Raw genomic sequence first — 13,197 nt, 5'->3', positions numbered from 1 at the left:
AAGTCCCAAGGGGGAGAAGGAGACCGATAAGGAGGGGCAGCATGTGCCACTCCTTGAAGAAAGGTCCGGACATGAGAATTGGACGCCAGAGGATGTTGAAAAAGAATGAAAAGGGCCGAAACTTGACCCTTAAGGGAGCTGAGAGCCAACCCTTGTTCCAGCCCCGACTGTATAAAAGAAAGGAGTCTGGGAAAGGAAAACACGACCTGAGAAAAAGCCTGAGCTTCACACCAACGAAAATAAGACTGCCAGGTATGGTGGTAAATCTTCGCAGAGGAGGGCTTGCAAGCCCTGAGCATGGTGCGAATTACTTGGGAAGAGAAACCGCGGGCCCTTAGAACCGCGGTCTCAACCGCCACGCCGTCAAATGCAACGACGGTAAATTGGGGTGGCACAGGGGACCTTGAGATAGGAGGTCCGGACGAGGTCGGAGGCGCAGCGGTACGTCGTCCAGGAGCCTGACCTGTCCTCAGGACCCTGGGAAAGAGGAAGGGGAGGGAACAGATAGGGTAGGGCAAAGCTCGACCAAGGGATCACCAGGGCATCCACGGCAAGACCCAAGGGGTCCTGGGACTTTGACACAAAGAGTAACTTTTTGGTTGTAGCAGGACGCGAAGAGGTCCACGTCTGGAGTGCCCTAGAGGTTGCAGATCTCTGCAAACACCACCGGATGCAGGGACCACTTGCCGGGGTCGGCTGAGGACCGGCTGAGAAAATCTGCTTCCCAGTTGTGCACTCCCGGAATGTAAATTGATGAGATGGCCATCACCCTGAGTTCTGCCCAGAGGAGAATTTTGGTTACCTCGGCCATCGCCGCTGAGCTGCCAGTGCCGCCCTGGCGATTGATGTACGCCACAGCAGTGGGCGGTCCTGAAGAAGGAGCTCCCAATGAAGCAGGCAAAGATAGATTGCCTCAGTTCCAATATGTTGATGGGGAGAAGGGCTTCTCGGGGGGGGACCCAAAGACCCTGAACCGTCCGGTCCCTGAAAACACCTTCCCAGCCCGACAGACTGGCATCCCTTGTGACAACTTGCCAGTGGAGGGGCAGAAAGGAGCACCCCTGAAGAAGCAGGGGGGAACAAAGCCACCATAGAAGGGACTGACGAGACCGTCGAGAGAGAGAACGATCTTGCGGTCGAGAGACAGTGGAGACCTGTCCCGCCGGGAGAGAATTGCCAGTTGAAGAGGACGGTAATCAAACTGGGCAAAGGGCACGGCCTCCACCATCCGACCCAGGACTTCCATGCAAAAGCAAATGGAAACTGGGGCAGGGTTCCGAAGCAATCGGACTCCTGACAAGAGAGTCAGCAGCTTGTCCAGCGGGAGCCCCAGTGACTGGGAAGGAGAGAGGTTGAACTTGTCTTGATTAACCATCCAACCAAAACAAGACAAGGCCTGGAGGGTGAGGCCAAGACTCTCCATAATCTGAGCCCTGGTTGGAGCCTTGATCAGGAGGTCGTCCAAGTAAGGGATCACTGAGACACCCTTTGCCCGTAAAAGGGCTATCACAGGCGCCAGGACCTTGGTAAAGACCCGCGGCCTTCCGGGACTGCAAATCGGAGGTACCGCTGATGACCTTGGAATATTGGAATGTGGAGGTAGGCATCCTTGATGTCCACCGAGGAAAGAAACTACCCTTGATCCATGGATGCCACTACCGAACGGAGAGACTCCATTCGGAAATGGCGGAGTAGAAGATGCTGATTGAGACGCTCGAGATCCAAGATTGGGCGTACAGAACCGCCTTTCTTAGGGACAACGAAGAGGTTGGAGTAAGAAGCTTGAAACCGTTCCCTGGGAGGAACCGGGAAAATTACTCCCTGGATGAGAAGGAACTGGAGAGCGCCCCGAAATGCTTTTGCTAGCGAGGGGGACCGGGGGGCCCGGGAAAGAAAAAAGCGATCCCTTGGAAGGGAGGCAAATTCGTCCCTGACCCAGGAGTCCTGAACGTGCGTGGTCCAGGCATCTCGGAAGAGTAAGAGACGGCCTCCCACCCGAGAAAAATCTGCGGGTGGGGGCCTCCCGTCTGGCCGAGGTAGGTTTGCGGGTGCCTGATTTGGCCACAAAATGGCCGGAACGGTTATCCGATGTCCAGGAAGGATGGGTCTGGAAGGAGGGAGCCTTCTTGTCCCGCGAAGTTGCCTGCCTAAACCCTTTATTGGGACCAAAAGTATGAAAGGATCTTAAAGAGGAGGACTTCTGACGGGAAGTAGAGCGAGCCTTATTCTGAGGGAATAAGGAACTCTTTCCACCCATCACCTCTGAGATTATCTCATCTAGGCGCTTGCCAAAAAGATGAGAACCAGCAAAAGGGACGTTCAGTTAGAGACTTCTTGGAGGCGGCGTCCGCATCCCAGGCTTTAAGCTACATGGAGCGACAGAGGGCCACCAGGTTGCCTGTGGCAAAGGCAGCACAGCGGGCTGACTGCATGGAAGCAGAACACAGAAAATCCCCAGCCTTGGAGCATGTGAGAACTCTGTCAGATAATTCCTCCGGGGGGAAGCCTGAAAGAATACCCTGGCGGAGTTGGGAATACCAGACTGAGCGGGCTTTTGACACCCAGGCAGAAGAAAAGTAGGAAGTAGTGAGGAACGTATAGTATAGGGAGGGGGAGAGCGGGTCTCTCTGGAGGGTCGGCTTAGGGAGGACCTCTCCAAGGCAGTCACCACAGAACGGGAGACCTGAGCCAAGTCGGAAATAGACTGGGAGAGGGAGGATATCCAGACTGGAGGGAAAGCCGAGCCCACAGGGTCTGGAGGAGCATCCCGAGTAGAAACCCCAGTGGGGTCAGGCGGTGCAGGCGGAACAAGTGCAGCGCACAGCGCTTATTGGAGAAGGATTTGCGCGCTAGGAAGAATCCTTGCTGGCCGCGGGTGGGCGGAGTTAAAGTCTGTGCAGAGCCCGCGGCCGCATGGGGATAATGTCGCCTGCTCCCAGGGATGATCGCATATGCGAGCGACAGAGGAAGGGAGCGGGCAAACACACCGCCGGCAGCTCACTAAGCTGCCAACGGAAAACTATGTCAGGGCGCGAGCTGCGGTTGGCTGAGCCGGTACTCGCACGAAGTGAAAGTAAGCAGCCGCGGCTGCTGAGGGAAGGAGCTGGGGAGAAAACGCTAGCACCAGTGTAAAGTACCACATCACTGCATTATGTCCCCCAATAAAGTAAGGGAGGACCCACAGTCCTTCCTAAACATTCCCCCATTCCTCTGTGCAGAATAGCTCAGTTATAATAAATAGTGGTCCAAAAACTGGGGGTCTCCAGAGGTTGAGAGTCCCCTAACCTGTAAGAAAAGGGGGGGGGGGGGGGGATACTCACCTCAGTCTGAAGAACTTACCTAATGAAGTCTTCAGTCAGCTTTTGTCACCGGGCTGTAACAGCGAGACAAGTAGTGAAAAGTGGGGTACCCGGACCCATGAGGTACAACCCCAGGCGCTGACCGTTGACAGTACATCCGCGATGCCTGTGCCCCCTCAATCGCAAATGGCGAAACAATGAACGCTATGTTCTTGAGTCCCCACCTCAAAACAGAAAAGAAAAAGGGAAATAAAAATCTAAACGTCCCTAAATTAGAAAAAATTTTAAATTAGTGACCTGGTCTGGGGAGAACCCAGACCAGTGTCTACCTCCTTAGACACTACCCTGCTGGGAGGAGCCGACTTTTCTGTTGCCATAGTGTCAAGCCTCCTAGAGACAGCAGCATATACCCATGGTCTGTGTCCCCCAATGGAGCCAATAAGAGAAAAACACCATATAGCGCTAGCCTAAAACGGTGAGTGAGGGACATTACAACCAAGAAGAGTGGATGTAGTGATTTTTTTTTATTTTTTTTATCTGTCACTCAAGCAAACTTAAGGAATTTTTGTCAGGGAGGAACAGGAGAAGAAAACCAAGGTTCATGATTCTGAGGCAGCGGACAGGGACTCCAGTGAGAGCGTAATAGATCATCTTCCAGGAAATGGAAGGCCCAGGATTTATTAAAGGTCGACCCCTAACAGAAAAAAATACATTGTGTGAAGAAGTTGTTCCCAAGTAAGGTACAGTGTAGGCTTCTGTGTAGAGGTTTCTCAAAATAAAGGGATCAGCAAAACATACGTAATGTCAGTTCTTCCAACAAATAAAGCACTCCATATGTATAGTATGAAAGGGAGTTTTAATGACATAGGAGAAAAAGTTTACAGAGAAAATTCCGGTAAACAAGTCACCTGAGACCATCTGGTTTTCGCTCTGCTAAGAGGCCTTGAGGCTGATATCTTTGGTGCTCTGCTCTCTGCTGATCCCCAAAGACTGAAGGATGACTCAACGGTAGAACCATAAATATGCTGCGAAGGAGCAACAAGTGATCCAACTGTAAAAATAGAGAAAATGACCTCAGGGATGAGCAAACACATCAACAAAGTTATGCCAAGGGTTTGCCAATTATTCTGGCAAGAGGCAGATAGACAGAACAGCGGGTCCTTATTTGAGAGACTGACCTTACCTCTCTGAACACCTTTAGTTACCTATTAATCCGCCAATGCCACTCTGGTGTCCTTCACAAGGCCTGCTGCAAATGTCATCATATACATTGTCCATCTAATGATGCAGCCATTCTCCGACCTCAGCGGTCTTTTTGTATGTACTGCATTTTTTTTTTTTAAACTATGTACATGACAACATCACATGAGTGCTGGCCCAGGGACACTATTGTGGTGGTGGATTTAGGGGACTCTTTTTTTCTTCCCATTTTATGTTGGTTTCAGCTTGTACATCATTTTCAAAAAATATCAGATATGCTCATGCTGAATATTATAATGGACATGCTAACATGTTTTCTGCATTTCCAGCCACAAAAAAATTAAAAAAACAAAAAAACATAACCTGGGGCTAACCTGCGCTGACTGAGTGACTCTCAGAAGGACTGCTTTCACTTCTACTGATCCAATCAGGCAGGTCCACTTCCTTAATCCTTAGTCTTCTTCCTTCTTCTTCAAACTCCTTCAAAATGAACAAAAAATAAAGAAATAAGAGACAGTTGTTACCTATTTTTCCTTCTTTTGTAAGTAGTTCAGAAGGAATAATATTCTGCAATCAATCATGGGATTCCCGACAGTAAGAGGAAGAAAAGAGGAGGAGCAGAGGAACAATATTATACGACCTTCAGCAATTTAGATCCATCATTGAAAAAATGAAGCATAGTTTTCAATGTTGGTGAAACAATCTTTGGGTCTAGAAAAAGACAGATTTTCCCTCGTAAGCAGGAGTCGAGATAGAATAGCATGGCACCAGAAGACCAAAAATGGTAGGGGAGAGCATAATGGTATATAGGGGGCATCTGTTTTACAGTAAGTGCATTCACACCTACAGTATTTTCTGCAGATTTGACTCCCTGTTCAATCATTTAGCTACCTTAAATTACAGCATCAGATCTGCAGCATTAAATGCACAGTAAAAATGATACGTGTGAATGCACCCAATGGTTTAGAAAATTCTACCGATTAAAAAAGCTAAATGAATCCCGATTACTGCATCAGAGAGACCTGTAATGAAGGTGTATAGCTTTATATATTTTTGCTTATCAGATATTCTGCAAAGAGTCTACTGTGATCGTGTATCCTGAAAAGAACTTTAACCCTTTATACCCTTAACGACGCAGGGCGTAAATGTATGTCCTGGTGATGTGGTACTTAACGCACCAGGACGAACATTTACGTCCTGAGCATAACCGCGGGCATCGGAGCGATGCCGGCGTCATGCGCGGCAGGTCCTGGCTGTGGATCGCAGCCAGGGACCCGCCGGTAATGCGCCAATCCCGCGGATGTCCACCATTTACCCCTCAGATGCCGTGATCAATAAAGATCACGGCATCTGCAGCATCGCGGTCACTTAACAGGATGATCGGATCGCCCGCAGCGCTGCCGCGGTGATGCGATCATCCTGCACGGCAGACGGAGGTCCCCTCACCTGCCTCCCGGGAGTCTTCTGCTCTGATCTCCCTTCCCGCAGACCAGAGCAGAAGATGACCGATAATGCTGATCAGTGCTGTGTCCTATACATAGCACTGAACAGCATTAGCAATCGATTGGTTGCTATAAATAGTCCCCTATGGGGATTATTAACCCCTTAAGGACCCAGCCATTTTACACCTCAGGACCCGGCCTTTTTTTGCACATCTGACCACTGTCACTTTAAACATTAATAACTCTGGGATGCTTTTAGTTATCATTCTGATTCCGAGATTGTTTTTTCGTGACATATTCTACTTTAACATAGTGGTAAAATTTTGTGGTAATTTGCATCCTTTCTTGGTGAAAAATCCCCAAATTTTATGAAAAATTTGAAAATTTTGCATTTTTCTAACTTTGAAGCTCTCTGCTTGTAAGGAAAATGGATATTCCGAATAATTTTTTTTTTTTATTCACATATACAATATGTCTACTTTATATTTGCATCATAAAATTGACGAGTTTTTACTTTTGGAAGACACCAGAGGGCTTCAACGGTCAGCAGCAATTTTCCAATTTTTCACAAAATTTCCAAACTCACAATTTTTCATGGACCAGTTCAGGTTTGAAGTGGATTTGAAGGGTCTTCATTTTAGAAATACCCCACAAATGACCCCATTATAAAAACTGCACCCCCCAAAGTATTGAAAATGACATTCAGTCCGCGTTTTAACCCTTTAGGTGTTTCACAGGAATAACAGCAAAGTGAAGGAGAAAATTCACAATCTCCATTTTTTACACTCGCATGTTCTTGTAGACCCAATTTTTGAATTTTTACAAGGGGAAAAAGGAGAAAATGTATACTTATATTTGTAGCCCAATTTCTCTCGAGTAAGCACATACCTCATATGTCTATGTAAAGTGTTCGGCGGGCGCAGTAGAGGGCTCAGAAGCGAAGGAGCGACAAGGGGATTTTGGAGAGTACGTTTTTTTTAAATGGTTTTTGGGGGGCATGTTGCATTTAGGAAGCCCCTATGGTGCCAGAACAGCAAAAATCCCCCACATGGCATACCATTTTGGAAACTAGACCCCTTGAGGTACGTAACAAGGAATAAAGTGAGCCTTAATACCCCACAGGTGTTTCACGACTTTTGCATATGTAAAAAAATAAAAATAAAATTTCACTAAAATGTGTGTTTCCCCCCAAATTTCACATTTTTGCAAGGGTTAATAGCAGAAAATACCCCCCAAACATTGTAACCCCATCTCTTCTGAGTATGAAGGTACCCCATAAGTTGACCTGAGGTGTACTATGGGTGAACTACAATGCTCAGAAGAGAAGGAGTCATATTTGGCTTTTTGAGAGCAAATTTTGCTCGGGGGCATGTCGCATTTAGGAAGCCCCTATGGTGCCAGGACAGCAAAAAAAAAAACACATGGCATACCATTTTGGAAACTAGACCCCTCGGGGAACGTAACAAGAAATAAAGTGAGCCTTAATACCCCACAGGGGTTTCACGACTTTTGCATACGTAAAAAATAAATAAAAAAAATCACTAAAAGGTGTGTTTCCCCCCCAAATTTCACATTTTTGCAAGGGTTAATAGCAGAAAATACCCCCCAAAATTTGTAACCACATCTCTTCTGAGTATGGAGGTACCCCAAAAGTTGACCTGAAGTGCACTACGGGCGAACTACAATGCTCAGAAGAGAAGGAGTCATATTTGGCTTTTTGAGAGCAAATTTTGCTCGGGGGGCATGTCGCATTTAGGAAGCCCCTATGGTGCCAGGACAGCAAAATAACCCCCACATGGCATACCATTTTGGAAACTATACCCCTTGAGGAACGTAAGAAGGCATAAAGTGAGCATTTATCCCCCACTGGTGTCTGTCATATCTTTGGAACAGTGGGCTGTACAACATTTTTAATTTGCACAGCCCACTCTTCCAAAGATCTGTCAGACACCAGGGGGGTGTAAATTCTCACTGCACCCCTCATTACATTCCGTGAGGGGTGTAGTTTCCGAAATGGGGTCGCATGTGGTTTTTTTTTTTTTTGCGTTTGTCAAAACCGCTGTAACAATCAGCCACCCCTGTGCAAATCACCTCAAATGTACATGGCGCACTCTCCCTTCTGGGCCTTGTTGTGCGCCCCCAGAGCAGTTTGTGCCCACATATGGGGTATCTCCGTACTCGGGAGAAATTGCGTTACAAATTTTGGGGGGCTTTTTTCCCCTTTACCTCTTGTCAAAATGAAAAATATAGGGCAACACCAGCATGTTAGTGTAAAAAGTTTATTTTTTTTACACTAACATGCTGGTGTAGACCCCAACTTCACCTTTTCATAAGGGGTGAAAGGAGAAAAAGCCCCCAAGATTTGTTAGTCAATTTCTCCCGAGTACGGCGATACCCCATATGTGACCCTAAACTGTTGCCTTGAAATACGACAGGGCTCCGAAGTGAGAGCGCCATGCGCATTTGAGGCCTGAATTAGGGATTTGCATAGGGGTGGACATAGGGGTATTCTACACTAGTGATTCCCAAACAGGGTGCCTCCAGCTGTTGCAAAACTCCCAGCATGCCTGGACAGTCAACGGCTGTCCGGCAATACTGGGAGTTGTTGTTTTGCAACAGCTGGAGGCTTCATTTTGGAAAGAGTGGCGTACCAGGCGTTTTTCATTTTTATTGGGGAGGGAGGGGGGTCTGTGTAGGGGTATGTGTATATGTAGTGTTTTTTACTTTTTATTTTATTATGTGGTAGTGTAGTGTAGTGTTTTTAGGGTACAGTCACACGGGCGGGGGGGTTACAGCGAGTTTGAGCTGCCGCGCAAAATTTGCTGCATTGCAAACTTGCAGCCCGATACTCACTGTAAGCCGCCTGCCCATGTGAATGTACCCTGTACATTCACAGGGGGGGGACCTCCAGCTGTTGCAAAACTACTACTCCCAGCATGCCTGAGAATGTTTGGGAGTTGTGGTTTTGCAACAGCTGGAGGCACACGGGTTGGGAAACAATGAGTTAGGAAACAATGTTTCCCAACCAGTGTGCCTCCAGCTGTTGCAAAACCACAACTCCCAAACATTCTCAGGCATGCTGGGAGTAGTAGTTCGGCAACATCTTTAGAGCCAGATGTTGCCGAACTACAACTCCCAGCATGCTTGGAGTTGTAGTTTGCAACATCTGGAGGACTACAGTTTGCAGACCACTAATACAGTGGTTCCCAATCTGTGCCCTTCCAGATGTTGCAAAACTACAACACCCAGTATGCCAAAACTGTCCAGGCATGCTGGGAGTTGTAGTTCTGCAACATCTGAAGGGCCAGATGTTACAGCACTACAACTCCCAGCATGCCTGGACAGTAAGGGCATGCTGAGGATGTGTAGTTTTGCAACATCTGGAAGGGCACAGTGGTCCAAAAACTGTGGACCTCCAGATGTTGCAAAACTGCAACTCCCAGCATGCCCAGATGCCAAGGGCTGTCTGGGCATGCTGGGAGTTGTAGTTTACAGGGTCCTATTACAGCAATGCATGTCGCTTTACGGCGACGTGCATTGCTGTAAAGGGCCCGACCGCGGCTGAAGATCTACTCACCTGTCGCCGTCGCCGCCATCTTCCCCGCCGGGATCCGGGTCTTCAGGGACGATGTAAGTACCGGGGCCGGTCCCCAGCACTCCCCCGTCCCCCGCCGCGTCCTCCGGTCTTCCTCCCCTCCTCTCCGGACTTTCAGGGGCCGGGCAGGACGGGAGGAAGTAACCGCCCCCCCTCCTGCGATTGGTCGGTTCACTAACCGACTGATCGCAGGGGATCGGAGGAGGTGGCAGGCTTGCCACCTCGCTCCGATACTTCAGCATGGTCTTGGCTGTCTGTGACAGCCGGGATCATGCGAAATTACCGGGCGGTCGGGTCCCAGAGACCCGATCAGCCCGGTATCGCCGCAGATCGCAAGGGCGATTTCCCTTGCGATTTGCGGCGATCGCCGACATGGGGGGCCTACATGGCCCCCCTCGGCGTTTGCCCTGGATGCCTGCTGAAGGATTTCAGCAGGCATCCAGTTCCGATCTCTGCCCGGCGAGCGGCAGAGACCGGAAAACGCCAGGACGTACGGGGACGTCCTGGGTCCTTAAGGCCCAGGGTGCGGGGACGTCCCCGTACGTCCTGGGTCCTTAAGAGGTTAAAGTGTAAAAATAAAAGTAAAAAAATGAAGTAAAAAAAAAATGAGAAAAACCCTCTCCCCCAATAAAAACATAAATTGTCCCATTTTCCCTATTTTACCCCCAAAAAGTGTAAAAAATTTTTATATACATATTTGGTATCGGCGCGTGCGTAAATATCCAAACTATTAAAATAAAATGTAAATGATCCCGTACGGTGAACGGCGTGAACGTAAAAAAAAATAAATTTCTAAATTCAACAAATTTTTTTTATAAAAAATGTAATAAAAGTTTTGTATAAGCAAATATATTAATAAAAAGTACAGATCCTGGCGCAAAAAATTAGCCCTCATACCACAGCTTATACGGAAAAATGAAAAAGTTATAGGTCTTCAAAATAGGGGGATTTTAAACGTACTAATTTGGTTAAAAAGTTTGCGATTTTTTTTAAGCACAACAGTAATAGAAAAGTGTATAATCATGGGTATCATTTTAATCGTATTGACCCAGAGAATAAAAAACACATGTCATTTTTACCATAAATTGTACAGCGTGAAAACAAAACCTTCCAAAATTTGCAAAATTGCAATTTTCTTTTTAATTTCCCCACACAAATAGTATTTTTTTTGGTTGCGCCATACATTTTATGGTAAAGTAAGTGATGGCATTACAACGGACAATTGGTCGCGCAAAAAACAAGCCCTCATACTAGTCTGTGGATGAAAATATAAAAGAGTTATGATTTTTTGAAGGGGAGGAGGAAAAAACGAAAACTTAAAAATAAAATTGTCCTTAAGGTCCGAATGGGCTGAGTCCTTAAGGGGTTAAGGACAAAGCACATTTTGTAAATTACTTCTATTAAAAAAATCTTAATCTTTCCTGTACTTATTAGCTGCTGAATACTACAGAGGAAATTCTTTTCTTTTTGGAATTCTCTCTGATGGGGAGAGGAGGAGGAGAAGAAGAAGGAGAAGAAGAAGGAGAAGAAGAATTTGAACCCAAGTCCCCAGCACTGCAAGGCAGCAGTGCTAACCACTGAGCCACCATGCTGCCCTTAGCATACATCTGCTATGCACGGTTGCTAAAATGGACAGAGATGTCAGCAGAGAACACTGTGCTCGTGATGTCATCAGTGTTCCAAAAAGAAAGGAATTTCCTCTGTAGCATTCAGCAGCTAATAAGTACTGGAAGGATTAAGATTTTTTAATAGAAGTAATTTACAAATATGTTTAACTTTCTTGCACCAGTTGATTTAAAAGAAAAAAGGTTTTCACCAGAGTATATTTTTTCCTCCTCGCCTTCTAAGAGCCATAATTCTTGTTTTTCCATCCACAAACCCATGAAGGCTTGTTTTTTGCATGACCAATTGTACTTTGTAATGCCAGCACTCTTTTTACCATAAAACATATGGCAAAACAAAAAAAATATTATTTGTGTATGGAAATTGAATAGAAAACAGCAATTTTGCAACTTATGAAGGGCTTCATTTTTACGCTGTACACTTTACAGTTAAATTAACTTTTTTTTTATTCTGTGGGTCAATACTAATAAAATGATACCCATGTTTACATGATTTTCTCTGATTGTACTCCCTTCAAAAAAGCTTAAACTTTATATAAAAAAAAAGTATGTTTACAATTACCTTCCTATAATTTTGACCTATAATTTTTTATTTTTCTGTATATGGGGCTGTATTAGGGCTCATTTTTTGCGCTGTGATCTGTAGGTTTAATGTGTACCATTTTTGTTTGGATGTAACTTTTTGATCCCTGTTTATAATTTTTTTTGACACATGATGTAACAAAAAAATCAGCAATTCTGGTTATTGACTTTTTTACGTTATAACATTAAAACATTATATTTTAAATGGCCACTGTCACCAAACTTTTTTTTTTGATATGTTGTAGTACTTCTGTACTACAACATATCTCTAATATAAATCTATTATTTTTTTTTTTTCATTAAAATAATTTTAATGTTGAAAACCGGCCACTAGGGGCCTCCCACCTAATGGCCGGCTGCAGGCTGGCATGACGTCACGCTTGAATTCGGACCAATGCCGGCCGAGTATCGGTCCCAATTCATTCAGCCTGCACTCGCTCCTTACCTGTCAGACATGCGGGAAAGAGCGCCGAAAGCGCATCGGCTCCCTGGCTTCACACACCGGCCCCGCCTTCCAGCATATACGCGCCGCTGCTGCTCTGCACTCGGGTATGGGCTGGGGGGGGCGGGGTTCGGGGTAGCGCTGCGGCAACTATTGATTTCAACAGAGTGGTTGGAGCGGGGTTCTGGGTAGCGCCGTGGCCCATACTAAACTATTGATTTCAACGGGAGGGAGAGAGCGGGGTTCAGGGTAGCGCCGCGGCCCTTACAAAACTGTTGATTTCAACAGAGGGGGGAGCGGGGTTCGGGGTAGCGGCGCTAACAAAGTTATTGTTTTCAACACAGGGTGCCTCCAGTTGTTTCACCACTACAACTCCCAGCATGCCCTGACAGCCAGTAGATGTCAGGGCAAGCTGAGAGTTGTAGTGGTGAAACAGCTGGAGGCACCCTATATAGTGAACTAAGGGCGGACGTGTTGGCCCCAACAGGCATCAGTGACGTCGCGCCTGCTGGGGAAGTCTGCCTGGTAGTGAGCACACTACCAGGCAGACAAAAAGCCATTTTTAATATAGTAAAAAAAAAATGTTAAGGCAGGGAGGGGGTTAAGGATAGATGGGCAATAGGCAGGGTCAGAAAAAAAAAAAAAGGATGGAGGAAGCTACTCTTTAATAGATCGGACATTTACGCAGCAATACCAGATATGTAGTTTTTTGTTATTTTTTTTTAACTTTTTTTTATTCTTTAATGGAAAAAAGAGGGTGATTAATAATTTTTAAACACTGCTATGTACTGTTCAGTACTATGTAATATAGCATTGATCAGTACTATCGTCAATCTTCTTGTACAGCCTGGATCTCCAGGCTGCACACAAAGCTTGGCTGTCCTGACGTAGGAGAACGGTAAAAGATCTCCGCCAGCCATCTTCAGTTGACAGACACAATTGCACAGCAGGAGTCAGTTAAGCCCACCGGAACCTCCAGTTTAACTTTATATGCTGCATCACGGCATCTAAGGGG

The 13,197-nt window shown here is 46.4% G+C and overlaps 1 protein-coding gene across 2 annotated transcripts in view; it reads right to left on the bottom strand.

Annotated features, from left to right (window-relative positions):
- Positions 1 to 13,197, bottom strand: part of CCP110 (centriolar coiled-coil protein 110) — a 96,867-nt gene that overhangs the window by 14,085 nt on the left and 69,585 nt on the right. For both annotated transcript variants that reach the window (XM_056536352.1, XM_056536351.1), the window contains exons 6-7: positions 4,874 to 4,979; positions 4,208 to 4,350 (exon numbers count right to left, since the gene is read on the bottom strand). In XM_056536352.1, the coding sequence (XP_056392327.1) occupies positions 4,208 to 4,350; positions 4,874 to 4,979 (249 nt within the window). The remainder of the gene's footprint in view (positions 1 to 4,207; positions 4,351 to 4,873; positions 4,980 to 13,197) is intronic.

Source organism: Hyla sarda, chromosome 8, assembly GCF_029499605.1.
Source record: "Hyla sarda isolate aHylSar1 chromosome 8, aHylSar1.hap1, whole genome shotgun sequence".
NCBI lineage: Eukaryota > Metazoa > Chordata > Amphibia > Anura > Hylidae > Hyla > Hyla sarda.
The sequence above is the reverse complement of the archived record's forward strand: the minus strand, read 5'-3'. Positions and strand labels throughout refer to the sequence as shown.